Below are 18,376 nucleotides of genomic sequence, written 5' to 3' on the forward strand. Positions count from 1 at the left end.
GTTATCTTTAACCACTAGCCTACAGGGCACTTTTACCCCCTTCCTGCCCAGGCCAATTTCCAGCTCTCAGCGCTGTCACACTTTGAATGACAATTGCGCGGTCATGCAACACTGTACCCATATGACATTTTTATTATTTTTTTGAGACAGTTAGAGCTTTCTTTTGGTGGTATTTAATCACCTCTGGGATTTTTATTTTTTCTTAAACAAAGCAAAAACCACTGTGATTGGACACAGCTGATAACATGACCAGGCTGACATCTTCAGCTCTTTCCATGATTCGCTGTGTTCGAGGGACACAGCGCACTGGCGATCGCCGCGCTGCGTGCTCCCTGAGCCGTGCATGCGCAGTGAGAATGGTAGGACATCATATGATGTCCTATCAGAACGAGAGAACCACCTTGCGCCCGTCATTGTACTATAGGGCGGGCTAAAAGGTGGTTAAAAAACGCTTCTAAATGCAAACGCACATAAACACGGCTAAACAGACATTTTCTAACCTACGTTTTCCTGCAGTCAGTTTCCATCATTCAGAAGTCTTTTCCAAACATCCCGTGTACATGGAGCCTAAAAACGCGAAAAAGTAGAAAAAGTAAAACGAACTGCGAAACGTTCTGCAAAAGGGACAAAAAGCAAACTGCAAAGGTGTGAATGGAGCTTTCAGGACATTGAATAGCTATGCTGCCACTTGGCTGTTCAGAAGCAGTTATGAGCGAACTCATTCACTCTCTATAAACAAGATGCTGAACCGAGATACTGCTGTGAAGGCAGCGACCTGTCCTTGTGACTCCACCTAGGTGTCTGGGGAGGGGTGTAGCTGTGAAGGTGCACAAGCCTCACACCCCTAAAATTCTGCTATATAGAATGCAGAAACCTATTCAGATTCCACTGCAAGCTCAAGGACTTGAACGCTCACAAACACTCCCGAATGTCATTACCAACCCTCAACTAGACATCATTGTCAGCACATAGCTTCTCATGATGGCCAAGAACACCTTCATGCGATGGAAACTACCACTGATTTGTTTCGTTTGGGAAATCGCTATGATCATCCTCTTTGGAGTTTTTGCACGTTATGATATAGGAGCCGACCCTCATTGGAAGCTGCACAAAATTCCCAATAATATTACCAGTGACATTGAGGATGACTTTTACTACAGGTATCCGAGTAAGTACAGTTCACAATCCACTGTATATATGTTCACATGTGGAAAACGCGTTCAGTAGATTATATTGTACTAAAGTGACGCAAAGCGCAGTGACTGCATATAATATGCATCCATCCATAGCAGCCAATCAGATTTTATTCAATATTGTCATATCAGTTAGAGAAACGTTTTGGATTAAGACCCCGGTCACACTGGGTGCGACTTGGCATGCGATTTGCATGCCATATGACTTGCAAATCGCATGGAAAGTCGCACCCTATTGTCTGCAATTACAGCGGTTATATCGGTGCGGTTCCGACTTGGTCGGAGTCGCACCAATTTCTAAAGGACTCGGTCAAAGTCGCATCAATTTCACCGATTCACCACGCCGATTTCTAAAGTAGTGCAGGCACTATTTTTGGTGTGATTTCCATAGACATAGGCGACTTGCAAATCACATGGCAAGTCACACCTTATTGTCCGCAATGACAGCAGTTATAATGGTGCGGTTCCGACTTGGTTGGAGTCGCACCGATTTCTAAAGTAGTACGTGCATACTTTTGGTGTGATTTCCATAGACATAGACGACTTGCAAATCGCATGGAAAGTCGCACCCTATTGTCCACAATTACAGAAGTCATATCTGTGCATGCACTATTTTTAATGTGATTTACATAGGTGACTTGCAACTCGCATGGCAAGTCGCACCCTCGCATGGCACGTCGCATGTTAAGTAGATTATATTGTACTAAAGTGACGCAAAGCGCAGTGACTGTATATAATATGCAGTCATCCATAGCAGCCAATCAGATTTTATTTCAATATTGTCATATCAGTTAGAGAAACGCTTTGGATTAAGACCCCGTCACACTGGGTGTGACTTGGCATGTGATTTGCATGCCATAGGACTTGCAAATCGCATGGCAAGTCGCACCCTATTGTCCACAATTACAGCGGTCATATCGGTGCGGTTCCAACTTGGTCGGAGTCGCACCGATTTCTAAAGTAGTGCAGACACTACTTTTGGTGGGATTTCCATAGACATAGATGACTTGCAAGTCGCACCCTATTGTCCGCAATTACAGCGGTCATATCAGTGCGGTTCTGACTTGGTCAGAGTTGCACCGATTTCTAAAGTATTGCTACTTTTTGTGTGTTTTGCATAGACATAGACAATTTGCAAATCGCATCCCATTTTCCACAATTACAGAGGTCATATCAGTGCAGTTCTGACTTGGTCAGAGCTGCACTGATTTCTAAAGTAGTACTACTTTTGGTGCAATGTGCATAGACAGCTGTGTCAGATGTCTTGTAAATCGCACCTCAAATCAGCATGACATTCGGCTTTGAAATCGTGCGACTTCACTGTAAGTTGCACGATTTCAAAGTCGAGATCTTTGTGACTGGGGTGTAACATGGGTTCCTGCACCTCAAATATTAGTTTTGTATTAGCAAATTTGTGTGCAATTTTAGTGCGATTTCAGGTGCGATTTCTGAAGACTTTTTTGCTACTTATGAAGATTTTCAATGATTTCTTGCAATTTGCAGTGCAAAACTACAGAAAAAGTAACGAAAGATCTAGTTTAGAAATCTCGCTGCAGCAAATCGCACATGTTAAGACACTGACATTCATATTCATTAGATGCGATTTCAGGTGTGATTTCAATTTGCAAATAGCACCTGACATTGCACCGGTATGACCGCAGAGCAAGCCTTTACTTCACTTAAAGTGGTAATAAACCCAAAAGCAAACATTTATATACTGTGACTTTCCAATTCTTAGATGTGACGGCTGCATTCGTTTCCTTTTTTTTTTGCTTTCTTTCTTTTATTCTCACCTAATGATCCGCCCAGTAAGTCTGTTGCTTTTCAGAAGTACAAGTTCACCTGCAGATGCAGTGTTACATGGATGAGACAAACCATATACCACTGACAGGGATGGTTACAACGATCAGCTTTTATTTATTTTTATTTTGTTTTATGTAAAACCTTTACACCCCGGTCACATCAAACACTACTTTGAAATTGTGCGACTTACAGTGAAGTCGCACGATTTCAAAGTCGAATGACATGCCGATTTCAGGTGCGATTTGCAAGACATCTGATACAGACATCTATGCAAATCGCACCAAAAAATGTATTACTTTAGAAATCGGTGCGACCAAGTCAGAACTGCATTGATATGAACACTCTAATTGTGGACAATAGGCTGCGATTTGGCATGCGATTTGCAAGCCGCATGCCAATTCGCAGCCAGTGTGACCGGGGTCTTATCCAAAAAAAAAAACGGATTACAAAAAAGTGATCTGAAGTTTGGCATCAGTTTGCTAATGTATTTAAATCTGCTGCATCTAACACTCCCCTCCCCCCCCCAGTCTAACAATGCTGCTGTCCAAATGTGTCCCCTGTGCTCCTTCCTCCAGAGTGGGGTCACTCCAATACAAGAGGTGCATTACTGGCCAGATTACCAGGTGAAAACAGAGAGAAAAACCTAGAAAAAATACAACTAACACAGCCGGCACATCTAATCATTTTTTAGCTGCAATATATTACATTTTTGGTTGTGTGTCTAAAACCCCTTGAGCCCGGGTTCACACTGCGGTGTGGAATTTGCAGTGTTTTCTGTGCGAATTCCGCACCACACAGAATTGCACCCCAAACCGCTGAGTGTATGTTAAGTTAACAACACCCCGAAAGTGGTCCACAAAACGCAGTGCGATGTGCAGGATCGGATCGCATGGGAGTGAATACCCATGCGATCCGATTCTAGTGCGGACCAAAAAAAGGGTCCTGCATGTTTTTAGTGCAGGTGCGGTGTGATTAGAGTCATACAAAATGTACAGCTGCAATCGCACCGCACACAAATCACATGCAATGTACCGCACGTATGTGAACCCGGGCTAAGGCTCCATTCACACCAATGCGTCTTGTAGTGCTTCTTGCTTTTTGCAGAAACGCACTACAGTCCATGTAACATGGTTTCCTATGGAACATGTTTACATCTATGCTTTTTTGAGCTGCTGCGTTTTTGGAAAGGGTCAGGGACTTTTTTAAAAGCAAAAAGCAGCGTTTTTGCTACAAAAGAGTTCAATGGAGACTCTGCTGAGATGCATGGTAGTGCGTTTTTGCCACATTTTGCATTTTACCTTTTTATTCTGCCTACAAAAAAAACAGAAATTCCACTTACAAAAAAAAAAAGAGCTGGACAAAATGCACAATGCAGTAAAAACACCTGTGCGAATCACATGCGATATACCGCACCGCATATATGTGAACCCGGGCTTAACCCAGGAAGCTGCAAAACGTTATTTAAAGAAAACAAGTGTTTTTTTTCTTGTTCAATTTAATGAAATGTACACATGCAGGGACATACAAATGCAGGGACATACACATTATTTATTTCAGGTACTTATATAGCGGCGTCAATTTTTACACAGCACTTTACATATATATTGTACATTCACATCAGTCCCTAACCCTCAAGGGGCGTACAATCTACAGTCCCTAACTCACATTCATACATACACATACTAGGGACAGTTTAGACAGGATCCAATTAACCTACCAGCATGTCTTTGGAGTGTGGGAGGAAACCAGAGCACCCAGAGGAAACCCACGTAGGCACAGGGAGAACATGCAAACTCCAGGTGCCATGGCTGGGATTTGAACCAATGACCCTAGTACTGCCAGGTGGAAGTGCTAACCATTTAGCCATTGAGCTACACATGCAAGGACATACAGTAAGGATGTTGCTCGCTTTAGAACCCACAGCTTGGCATTGCTGCCATTATTAAGCTTGTGATCTACCAGAACTCCCAGATCCTTCTCTACCATTGATTCCCCCAGTTGTACCCCCCCCTTAGTATGTATGATGCATATTCTTAGCCCCCAAGTGCAGAATCTTACATTTATCAACATTGATCCTCATTTGCCACATAGTTGCCCAATTACACAGAGCATTGAGGTCGTCTTGTAAATTGGAGACATCCTGTAAGGACGTTATTCCACGGCACAGCTTGGTGTCATCTCCAAAGACTGAAATGGGATTTATAATCCCAGACCCTATATATAATTGTGTGTTCCCAGTGAGACGGGAGAGCCCAAGAAAACCTTGGAAGGTGGCGGGAAGGGTGGAGGAGTCCCTGTCCTCTGCTTGTAAATGTGATCCAGTGGCTAGGACTGTTTTTACATGAAAGCTGACCAGCAGCTGAAAAAAACAGTACCAGAATGATGCCTGTAGCTGCAGGCATCATCACGATATAACCACTCAAAGTCGAGTGACGTACCAGTACATTGCTGGTCCATGTTGGGTATATATGTAACAGCAGAGAACACGGGCATATTATGAATCGGGTCTGTGGACCAATATGATTCATTCTTTTTAGTAATGCCCATGTTGAGGGTTAAACCCAAAAAAGTTTTAAATTCGGAAGCCGTGATCAGTTTCCATGCGAATTGTCTAGCAAGTGCAGAATTTTGGTGAGCGGCCATGTATTGTTGTGCATATAAATTGCTTTGGCCTACTGTCAATTGATATACAGTTGCAAGAAAAAGTATGTGAACCCCTTGGGATTACGTGGAGTTTTGCATGAATTGGGCATAAAATATGCTCTGAACATCATCTAAGTAACAACAATAGAAGAACACAGTCTGCTGAACATAATACTACACAAACATTAGATGTTACCATGGTTTAATTGCACATAACATGTAAACATTCACAGTGCAGGGAGGAAAAAGTATGTTAAGCCCTAGCTTAATGACTTCTCCCAGTGCTAATTGGAGCCAGGAGTGAGCCAACCTTGACTCCAATCAGTGTGATGATATTGGATGTGTTGCTGACAGCTGTCCTGCCCTTAAAAAACACACACCTGTTTTGGGTTTACTGGATATCAAGAAGCACTGTTTGATGTGAACCATGCCTTGCAGAAAAGAGCTCTCAGAAGACCTACGATCAAGAATTGTTGACTTGCATGAAGCTGGAAAGGGTTACAAAAGTATCTCCAAAAGCCTTGATGTTCATGTGTCCACGGTAAGCCAGACTGTCTACAAATGGAGAAAGTTTAGCACTGTTGCTACTCTCCCTAGGCATGGTCGTCCTGTAAAACTGACTGCAAGAGCACAGCGCAGAATGCTGCAGGAGGTAAAGAAGAATCCCAGAGTGTGTTGACACATCTACAATAAGGAAAACATTAAACAAGAATGGAGTACATGGGAGGACACCACGGAGGAAGCCATTGCTGTCCAAAAAAGAATATTGCAGTACGTTTGAAGTTTGCAAAAGAGCACCTGGATGTTCCACAGCACTACTGGCAAAATATACTGTGGACAGATGAAACCAAGATTGAGTTGTTTGGGAAGAACACACAACACTTTGTGTGGAGAAAAAAAGGCACAGCACACCAACATCAAAACCTCATCCCCACTGTAAAACATGGCGGAGGGAGCATCATGGTTTGGGGCTGCTTTGCTGCCTCAGGGCCTGGACGGATTGTTGTCATTGATGGGAAAATGAATTCCAGAGTTTATCAAGACATTTTGCAGGAAAACGTACGACCATCTGTCCGCCAACTGAAGCTCCGCAGAGGATGGGTGATGCAACGGGACAATGACCCAAAGCATACAAGTAATTCAACAAAACAATGGCTGCAACAGCGCAGAATACGCCTTCTGGAGTGGCCCAGTCAGAGTCCTGACCTCAACCCGATTGAAATGCTGTGGCATGACCTTAAGAGAGCGATTCACACCAGACATCCCAAGAATATTGCTACACTGAAACAGTTTTGTGAAGAGGAGTGGTCCAAAATGACTCCAGATTGTTGTGCAGGTCTGATCTGCAACTACAGGAAACGTTTGGTTGAGGTTATTGCTGCCAAAGGAGGGTCAACCAGTTATTAAGTCCAAAGGTTCACATACCTTTTCCTCCCTGCACTGTGAATGTTTACATGTTATGTGCAATTAAACCATGGCAACATGTAATGTTTGTGTAGTATTATGTTCAGCAAATTGTGTTCTTCTATTGTTGTGACTTAGATGATGTTCAGAGCACATTTTATGCCTAATTCATGCAAAACTCCACGTAATCCCAAGGGGTTCACATACTTTTTCTTGCAACTGTATATCTTCTGTGAAGAACAGCGGAAGGGCTAAACATTAGTGCTGGTAGATAATGGGTTTGATCCTGCTAACACTGAGTTTTCGGGGACACTTTATAAAGCAGGCACTAGTATAGTTCTGTTCATGATCAATATATTGATCCATGGAAACACTATACTAGTAATGGCGGTGATCAGTGAACTATAGGGTGTGCTGGCAATCTAACGCTAGCTGACCCTGGCTGGGTGGGGTGCTTACTGACCCTGACGTTATCTAGTGGTAGTAGTGATCAGTGAAAAATGCGCACGCACATCTGGAAATAGAAAGCGACGTAAGATTACGTAAGATCGCTTTGCCCAGATCGCTTTGCCCAGAACCGGGATTCTCATTCTCAGTGGACACATTGGATGTGGGGGGAGGGTTGCGTGCCCCCCTGTGTTGGCAAAAGTCCAGAGACGTATGGGTCTGTCCCTGGTCCTGTAGCTGCAGGCAGTAACACAGTGATCAGTGAAACATTCTATATACTGACACTGTACTAATGGCACTGGCTGGGTGATCAAAGGGTTAACAGGGGCGATTAAAGAGTTAAATGTGCTAACGTGTGTGTGTAAAATGTAGTGCTTTTACTGTGTTCATTCTTCTCTCCTTGGATGGCATAGTGGGCAGCGGGGGATGCACACATGTGCATGCACACCCGTAAATTGAAACGACTTCACATTGCCCAGAGCTGCCACTCGCCCACACATTGTTGATGGGTGGGCGGCAAGTAGTTAACCATTAGCCGCCTGGCCAATGGCCGTTTGGCGGCCGCAAAAATGCACTAGATTTCCGGGTGGATGCCATATGGCGTACTCCCGCACATGCGCAGTCTTCGCACTTGCATAGCCGCGCAGCGGCGCGATCTGTCACCGGCCGTGTACCTCGGACACGGCCGATGACAGATCTGAATATCGGCCCCGTTGCCAGTACCATGTGACCTGCTGTGACCAATCACAGCAGGTCACATGACAGTTGAATACAATGGATGGCTTCATTCATGCCGTCCATTGTATACTAGTGTCTAGCTGTGAATGGTCACAGCTATCACATGCACATGTCATGTGATTAGCTGTGGCCAAATCACAGCTAAGCACAAAAAAAAAAAAAAAAAACCTGAATGAATCGATTTCATTCAGGTAAATGCTAGCTTATAGCAAAGTAATTCTTTGCTATAAGCAAATTGTGTAAAAAAAAAAAAAAATACTGATCACTTCCCCAAAGTAGTACAATGTTACTATGGTAACATTGTACTACTTTGGTCATAGTGAAATATGAAAAATAAATCTTAAAAAAAAGAAAAAAAAATGTAATAAAAAATTAAAAATAATAAAAAAAAGAAAAAAAAAAATATATTTTTTTTTCATACTGTCACCAGTCAGTGTCCCTGATCACCGCCATGCCAGTTATATGATGACGCTGTACTGCACTGGTGACAGTATGTAAAAAAAAAATAGTGAAAATAATTTTTTTCATTTTTTCATTTTCTGAAAAATTATGACAAAAAAAATACAACTTCAAAAAACTCGCCATTCCTCTTATGAAGTACGTCGGACTGTCTACTCTGTAAAAAGGGGTCATTTGGGGGATATCTGTACTGTCCTGACATTCTTGGCCCTAAAGAAATTAGATTGGCTGTCAGTACTTCAGGATTGATCAATATTCAGATCTATACCATAGTTTGTGAACTCTATAACTTTCCTACAAACTAAAAAATACATCCTAATTTGGGTTATTTTCACCAAAGACATGTAGCAGAATACATCTCGGCCTAAATTTATGAAGAACAATTATTTATTTGTAAACTTTTATAGCAGAAACAAAGAAAAACGTGTTTTTTTTGGTCTTTTTTTGTTAATTTAGCAAAAAATAAAAACTCCGGTGGTGTTTAAATACCACCAAAAGAAAGCTCTAGTTGTGTGAAGAAAATGATAAAATTTTAGTTTGGTTACAATGTTGTATGACCGCACAATTGTCATTCAAAGTGTGAGAGCGCTGAAACCTGAAAAATGGCCTGGGCAGGAAGGTGTAAAAGTGCCCGGTATTGAATTGGTTAAAAAAAAAATTCTCAATTTTTTAAAAACATTTTTATTTTTTTAAACATTATTATTATTTTTTTTTTTTACTGTTTTGTTAAAAAAATACTTTCATTAGAGTAGTGCAATGTTGCCATAGTAACATTGTACTACTCTGGAGCAGGTTATCAGGGATTTTTTCTTATGCACTTTTGGAAGGTTGCAAGCCACCCTGTGTTGGCAAAAGACCAGTGACGTACGGGTCTGTTGCTGGTCCCATAGCTGCCACTTGTGCGCACTACATTGTGGGCGGGTGGCCTGAAAGTGGATAAGTTACAACCAAGCACATAAATTCTCTCTTCACCCCAACATACAAACAACGCATATGTTGGATGCGACTATGCATGAAAACGTTGATTGCAATATACATGTTAAATACCTTAGACCTTGTCTTCTCTCACCACTGGTCTCCCTATAACCTCTCAAACAACTCATTTCCCCTCTCTGATCACAATCTCATCACCTTCACAGTCTCCTCGTCCTCTAACACCTACCCCACTAAACTGCAGACAATTTTCAGCAGAAATCTCCGAAACCTAAACCCGGTTCCCTTCCACTCTGCAACTGACCAGCTCTATGACAGCATCAACCCCCTGTCCTGCCCCGACCTGGCCACAGCTGTCTACAACAACTCTCTCTCATCTGCTCTAGGCTCGCTTGCTCCCTTAACAACACGAAGCATCAGGCCCCGACCCCTACAACTTTGGCAGACTGACCACACAAATCTCAAACGACACAGTCGCGTGCTGAAGCGATTATGGCGTAAAACCAAATCCCACCAAGCGTTCACCCGTTATAAATCTGCCTTCTTAACATACACTTCCTCCCTTCATGCTGCCAAACAAGCTTCCTTTGTCACCCCCATTGATACCTTCTCTTCGAGTCCTTGTCGGCTCTTCTCTACCTTTAACGCTCTACTTTCTCCACCCCCACCGCCACCCAGCACCTCAATCACTGCCCACAAGATTGCACACCACTTCCAAAACAATATTGACGCAATTCGTAGGGACATCGCCACTACACCCACCCCACTTAGCATCCCTCACACCATACCTCCCTCAACACTGTCCTCCTTTGACCCCGATATCACCGAAGAGGTCCTAAAGGTCTTCTCAGAAGCCCGCCTCACTACCTGCCCCCTGGACCCTGTCCCCTCACAACTCCTTCGATCACCCTCCTCTTCCATCCTATGCTCCCTCACTCACATCTTCAATCTCTCCCTCTCTACAGGTACATTCCCCTCCCCTCTAAAGCACGTGCACATCACTCCCATACTTAAAAAACCCTCCCTAGACCCCACCAACCTGAACAACCTTAGACCCATCTCCCTGCTCCCATTTACCTCTAAACTCATAGAACGCTTAGTCTACAATCATCTGAGCTCCCACCTCACTGACAACAACCTTCTCGACCCCCTACAGTCTGGCTTTCGCCCCCTACACTCCACTGAAACTGCCCTACTAAACTCTCTAATGACCTACTAACTGCAAAAACCAATGGCCACTATTCAATACTCCTATTACTCGACCTCTCCGCGGCTTTTGACACGGTTGACCATCCCCTCCTCCTCAAAAAATGACACTCTTTTGGCCACAGCGACTCCACTCTCTCCTGGTTCTCCTCCTACTGTATCTATCACAGCGCTCCTTCAGTGTTACCTATGTATAATGCTGCCACCTCCTCCTCACTCCCTCTCTCTGTAGGGGTTCCCCAAGGTTCTGTCCTTGGACACCTTCTCTTCTCCATCTACACCTCCTCCCTTGGTCACTTGATAAACTCCCACAGCTTCAACTACCATCTCTATGCTGATGACACGCAAATCTATCTGTCTACCCCTCACCTCACCCTTCTGTTTCCACCCGTATCGCTAGCCTACTAAGCGACATATCAGCCTGGATGGCACCCCACTTCCTCAAACTCAACCTCTCCAAAACTGAGCTCCTAGTATCCCCCCCTGCCCGTGCCCCCCCCCCACTGACTTCACCATAAATATCGCTAACACCATCCTCAGTCCATCCCCTCACACCGGGGTACTAGGCGTAATCCTAGACTCCCATCTGTCCTTCCAGCCCCAGATCCAATCGCTGACAAAATCATGTAGACTTCACCTCCGCAACATCTCCAAGATACGACCGTTCCTAACCCCAGAAACCACTAAGCAACTTATTCACTCCCTTGTCATATCACGCCTCGACTACTGTAACTCCCTCCTCATTGGCCGACCTCATTGTAGACTATTCCCCCTCCAGTCTATCATGAACACTGCTGCCAGACTCATCCACCTTACTAACCGTTCTGTATCCGCCACCCCTCTCTGCCAATCCCTCCACTGGCTTCCTATTGCCCAACGGATAAAATTCAAAACACTAACAATGACATATAAAGCCATCCACAACACTGCCCCATTTTACATATCCGATCTTATCTCTAAATATCACCCAAACCGTACACTCCACTCCTCGCAAGACCTCTTACTCTCTAGCTCCCTCATCTCCTCCTCCCATGCTTGTCTCCAAGACTTCTCCAGGGCATCACCCATCCTCTGGAACTCCCTACCCCAATCTATCAGATTATCACCTATTCTACTTGCCTTTCGGGATTCACTGAAAACCTCTCTCTTCAGGGAAGCCTATCCCGCCCTCTGCTGGTATCCTCTACTCTTCCAACCACTCCATCCCCCACAGTGACTACCTACTGTACCACTCACCCCGCCCTCCTAGATTGTAAGCTCCAAGGATCAGGGCCCTCTAATCCCTCTTGTATTGAACTGTATTGTTACTGTATTGTCTCCCACCATAATGTAAAGTGCTGAGCAAACCGTTGGCTCTATATAAATCCTGTATAATAATAATAATAAATATCGCCGCCCATGTCAGAGTGAGAGTAATATTTCTAGCACCAGACCTTCTCTGTAACTCTAAACTGATGACCTATAGGGAGCCTTTAAACCATTGCCTATAGAAAATATAGAGTATTAAAGTTTGTTGCCATTTCACAGGAGCACGAAAAGTTAAGGTTTGACATATTGGGTATCTTTGTAACTCGGTGTAACCTCATCTTTTATATTTTAACAATTTTTTGTGTGCCTTAAAATTAATTATAGTTTATTTTTTTACTGAAATTTTGTGCTTCCTAGACATTTGCAATAATATCATGTGACATAAAAAAATGGAACTACCACTATTTTATTCTCTAGGGTGTCTGCTTTTTGGGAAATAAATATGTTTTGGGGTTTTATGTATTCTTCATGCTAAAATAATTTTTTAAATATGTGTGCAAAAAACGCAAAAATGGATTTGACAGCAAAAGGGTATTAGGTAAGTTGGTCGCAAGACGTTCACAAGGTATTTGGTGGGAAGGAAGTAAGCAGTTACCATGGGTAACCCAAGGACTGGTGTAAAGAGAATAGCAGCTGTCGTCCGGTAGCGAGGCGGTCAGTGTTCTGCCTTTCTCCCATAGCAACTGGGTCCAACAGAGACCCATGGCCTGACCGCATAGTACGGGAGAGTAGAAGGAGTTACAATGTGCACGCATGAGGTCCACACTAGTGCAAGTGGGACCCCATTCTGTCACTGGAAGTGAGGTGGCAGAGGTACGCTGGATGGGTGGAGTGAGCATGAGCTCAATGGTGTCCGTCCTGAATGCAACAGTTAACAGACAAGGTGCACAGTGACACGGTACAGCATGTTTAACTGGAACTATGTACATACATTAAAATAAACCTTTTCTAAAATCCTCAAATTCTACCCCACAATTCCCCAGTATATTCAAAATCTCCACAATGCAAAGTCCACAATGCAGATAACAAAAGTCCACCACGAGTCCACACTTATATAAAATCTTCAGGCGTTAAGCATTATCCCATTCCTCACTTCAAATCCAGGAAACCTCAAATAAAATAAACTAAATATAGTGCATTAACTTTATCAACAGTCAAATACTGTGATCTGTGATACCATGCAAAAATTACTCGTGAAAAAGAGAGAAAAAAAAAATATTATTTTAAATTACTATTTTTATTGCATCTCATGTGTAAAATTATATAAATAGAAATAAATAGAAATAAAATTAGGGTGAATACACCTACACAACCCACTCGTGAGGTGAATCCACTACACAATAACCAAACTTGTGTAAAAAGTGCCAACACTTCCATAAAATACACAGCAAGTGCTAAACTTATGAGTATATATAATCCGCAATCCAAAATAAGTGCCACCACTCTGGTAGGATTAAAAACTATTACCCTCTTTCATCTCTTATAAGCATTTCAATGCTCCAGCAGCTTTCTCCTTCCAAATCACTCAGAGCATTGTTCCCCGATCCTCACAGGGAAAGAAAGAAAGAAAGAGCAAGATTCAGCGGGATGTATAAGTGATACAAAGAAATTTTATTACTGCTTACATAAGAGAAACGAAAGACCATCCTGTCACGACCCTGACACGTTTTGTGACTTTTCCGACTTTTTCTCAAGGGATCCCTTGAGAAAAAGTCGGAAGTGACGAAACGCGTCAGAGTCGTGACGTCAGATGCAAAAGAAGGAGGAGCGCGGCCATCTTTGAGGCTGGTTTGATGATTGTGCTGGAACAGGATGGTCTTTCGTTTCTCTTATGTAAGCAGTAATAAAATTTCTTTGTATCACTTATACATCCCGCTGAATCTTGCTCTTTCTTTCTTTCTTTCCCTGTGAGGATCGGGGAACAATGCTCTGAGTGATTTGGAAGGAGAAAGCTGCTGGAGCATTGAAATGCTTATAAGAGATGAAAGAGGGTAATAGTTTTTAATCCTACCAGAGTGGTGGCACTTATTTTGGATTGCGGATTATATACAGTATACTCACAAGTTTAGCACTTGCTGTGTATTTTATGGAAGTGTTGGCACTTTTTACACAAGTTTGGTTATTGTGTAGTGGATTCACCTCACGAGTGGGTTGTGTAGGTGTATTCACCCTAATTTTATTTCTATTTATATAATTTTACACATGAGATGCAAAAAAAATAGTAATTTAAAATAATAATTTTTATTTTTCTCTCTTTTTCACGAGTAATTTTTGCATGGTATCACAGATCACAGTATTTGATTGTTGATAAAGTTAAGGCACTATATTTAGTTTATTTTATTTGAGGTTTCCTGGATTTGAAGTGAGGAATGGGATAATGCTTAACGCCTGAAGATTTTATATAAGTGTGGACTCGTGGTGGACTTTTGTTATCTGCATCGTGGACTTCGCATTGTGGACATTTTGAATATACTGGGGAATTGTGGGGTAGAATTTGAGGATTGTAGAAAAGGTTTATGTTATGTTATTTGCACTTTCAAGGGTGAAAGTTTTACTTTTCTTTGGGGAGTCACAGAGATTTTGATTTATGTACATACATTGCACGCGATGCACGGCTCATCTGTAAGTCAAGAGCCTGCCTTACAGTTTATTTCATCTGAATTGGGCCGCTGCCTATTCCCGGGGCATTGATGAGCAAGCGGAATGTACCCCCATGTGCAGGGTGAGGTACCCTGCCCACAATGCTTAGCGTAGCCCAAAAACCCTGCGGGCGTACAGTCACATGCACAGCAAGTGAGGACCATCTGCCACCCAGCCCACAAGCGTTTTTATCACTACAAATATTTTGTTTTTTTTATGGATCAGGATGCTGTGCATTGTGTATGTGTATAATTATATGTATCTACAATTGTGTTCAAAATAATAGCAGTCAGACATCACTAACCTGATCAATCACTGTTTTTGGTAGAAATGATATTTCTACATGGCAAATAATTTACTAGCAGGTGTAGTAGAGTAATAGAAATCCAACAGACCCAACAGTCATGACATGCATGCTGCTGATTCTGTGTAATTGAATCACTAACTGAAAGGGGCATGTTCAAAATAATAGCAGCGTGGAGTTCTATTAGTGAGGTCATTCATTCTTTGAAAAACAGGTGGCAATTATTGCCCTTATTTAACCCCTTTGTGCGGCCTCCCGGTATCTGGGCCTAGACGCCGAGCGGCCGCACATTTGCGTTCATGTAAGAAAAACATGTGCTGAGAGTGCGCCTTGCGCGCTTCCAGCACACGTACGGTACTCACGGAAAGGTCCCAGTCTGCTCTTTCGATCATGTGACCGCCGTGACGACGCGTCACGGCGGTCACATGATCCCTAAACCACGCCCCACCCGCCCCACCTCTGAAACTCTTAAAGGGTCGGGAGGTGCTGGCGGGAAGGGGTTAAGGAAGGAAGGCAGCAAATGTTGTACATGTTGATTACAGTGCATTTCTCTCTGAAATTCTGAGGAAAATGGGTCGTTCCAGACATTGTTCAGAAGAACAGCGTACCTTGATTAAAAAGTTGATTGGAGAGGGGAAAACATATAAAGAAGTGCAGAAAATGATCGGCTGCTCAGCTAAAATGATCGCAAATGCTTTAAAATGGCAACCAAAACCTGAAAGATGTAGAAGAAAGCGAAAAACTACCATTCGAATGGATAGAAGAATAGCCAAAATGGCAAGGACTCAGCCAACAATCAGCTCCAGGAAGATCAAAGAAGGTGTAAAGTTCCCTGTGAGGACTGTTACAATTAGAAGACGCCTATGTGAAGCCAAGCTATCTGCAAGAAGCCCCCGCAAAGTCCCACTGTTGGAAAAAAGACATGTGCTGAAGAGGTTACAATTTGCCAAAGAGCACATTGACTATTTTGAACACAACTGTAAATGTAGCAGCACATTGGCTAAATGGTTAGTACTTCTGCCTGGCAGTACTAGGGTTGTTGGTTTGAATCCCAACCATAGCACCACCTGCCTGGAGTTTGTATGTTCTCCCTGTGCCTGTGTGGGTTTCCTCCGGTTTCCTCCCACACTTAAAAGACATGCTGGTAGGCTAATTGGATCTTGACTAAATTGTCCCTAGTATATGAATGTGAGTTAGGATCTTAGACTATACGCCCCTTGAGGGTTAGGGACTGATGTGAATCCACAATAGATATATGTAAAGTGCTGTGCAAACTGATGGCGCTATATACCGTATTTTTCGCTCCATAAGATGCACTTTTTTCCCCCCAAAAAAGGGGGGAAAATGTCACTGCGTCTTATGGAGCGAATATGGAGCAAATATGGAGCGGCCGGTCCGGTATTTCCACCGCCGCCGTGTCAGAATACCAGGCCGTCCACTCAGCTCTGCAGCGGGACCTTACCTGTTCCTCTATCCAGCGGCGTGCTGTCTTCCCGGCTTCTGTAGTCTGGGCGCTCGGCTTGACAGCCGAGTGCCAAGTGCGCATGTGCAAGAAGCGGTGCTCTTTGTGAATGGTAAGGCAGTACCTGGGACACATGACAGGTCCCAGGAGCCGCCAGACCAATCACAAACCGCAGTGCTTCTCGCTCATGCGCACTGGGCACCCGGCTGTCAAGCCGAGCTCCCACATTACAAAAGCTGGGAAGACAGCGTGCGGCTGGATAGAGGAACAGGTAAGGTCCTGCTGCAGAGCGGACACTAACTAAAGAACAACTCCGCGGAAGTAAGAGCGGGTACCTGTCAAATTCAGGTACCCGCTCCCCCCCCTCCCCAAAGGTCAGCAGTCATCTCCTGTACTGTCCGCAGTCTCTGGTCATCTCCTGTACTGTCCGCAGTCTCTGGTCATCTCCTGTACTGTGTCCGCAGTCTCTGGTCATCTCTTGTACTGTCTGCAGTCTCTGGTCATCTCCTGTACTGTGCCCGCAGTCTCTGGTCATCTCTTGTACTGTCTGCAGTCTCTGGTCATCTCCTGTACTGTGTCCGCAGTCTCTGGTCATCTCTTGTACTGTCTGCAGTCTCTGGTCATCTCCTGTACTGTGTCCGCAGTCTCTGGTCATCTCCTGTACTGTGTCCGCAGTCTCTGGTCATTTCCTGTACTGTCCGCAGTCTCTGGTCATCTCCTGTACTGTGTCCGCAGTCTCTGGTCATCTCCTGTACTGTGTCCGCAGTCTCTGGTCATCTCCTGTACTATGCCCGCAGTCTCTGGTCATCTCTTGTACTGTGTCCGCAGTCTCTGGTCATCTCCTGTACTATGCCCGCAGTCTCTGGTCATCTCTTGTACTATGCCCGCAGTCTCTGGTCATCTCCTGTACTATGTCCGCAGTCTCTGATCATCTCCTGTAGTATGTCCGCAGTCTCTGGTCATCTCCTGTACTATGTCCGCAGTCTCTGGTCATCTCCTGTACTGTGTCCGCAGTCTCTGGTCATCTCCTGTACTGTGTCCGCAGTCTCTGGTCATTTCCTGTACTATGTCTGCAGTCTCTGGTCATCTCCTGTACTCTGTCTGCAGTCCATTGGTTCAGAATATTTTTTTTCCTGTTTTCTGCCTCTAAAACTTAGGTGCGTCTTATGGAGCGAAAAATACGGTAAGTACCTGTAATAAATATATATATATATAGTGAAATGGGTTGATTTAACTCAGCGATAGTGAGCATTTTTAGTTAGTTCACATCAGTCTGAACTATGTTTAGAGGCTTTCTGGTCCACTTTTATTAGAAAGAAAAAGCAAATGAAAGAATTATATCTGCCCACGACGGGCTATTTTCTCCAGCAAACCAAAAAAGGACAAGCCACCTGGCTCTCTTGTCGGTAGCACTGCTGCTATTGGCACTGCTCCATCAGGCCCAGCTCTCTGACTTTTGTGGCTCATTCAGCCTCTTTGTTGCAGCACCTTTTTGCACAGGCCCATTCCTAGACTCTAGATAGTGGTTCTCCTGACACCCTTGGCTCTCTTACTCTTCCGAGACTTTCACAATCCTTCCAGTCCCCTCAGCCTCTTTGTTGCAGCACCTTGCTGCATGTGCCTACTCATGGCCTCTTGATAGGGGTTCTCCTGACATCCTGGGCCTTCTCACTCTTCCAAGACTTTCACAATCCCTTCGGTCCTCTCAACTTCTATGTTACAGCACCTCGCTGTACATGACCACTCCTATCCTATGTTCTCATAACACCCCAAGCTCTCTCACTCTTCTGAAACTTACAGATTTCCTTCGGTCCCTTGGGGTAGCTAGTTGCCTTA

The 18,376-nt window shown here is 43.8% G+C and overlaps 1 protein-coding gene across 1 annotated transcript in view; it reads left to right on the top strand.

The window, feature by feature from the left end:
• Positions 1 to 888: 888 nt before the first annotated feature.
• Positions 889 to 18,376, top strand: part of RHCG (Rh family C glycoprotein) — a 181,573-nt gene continuing 164,085 nt past the window's right edge. Inside the window, exon 1 of the mRNA XM_089684293.1 lies at positions 889 to 1,168. Within this exon, the coding sequence (XP_089540419.1) occupies positions 979 to 1,168 (190 nt within the window). The 5' untranslated portion in view covers positions 889 to 978. The remainder of the gene's footprint in view (positions 1,169 to 18,376) is intronic.

Source organism: Staurois parvus, unplaced genomic scaffold (assembly GCF_062004578.1).
Source record: "Staurois parvus isolate SC_StPar_1 unplaced genomic scaffold, SC_StPar_1.0 ptg000342l, whole genome shotgun sequence".
NCBI lineage: Eukaryota > Metazoa > Chordata > Amphibia > Anura > Ranidae > Staurois > Staurois parvus.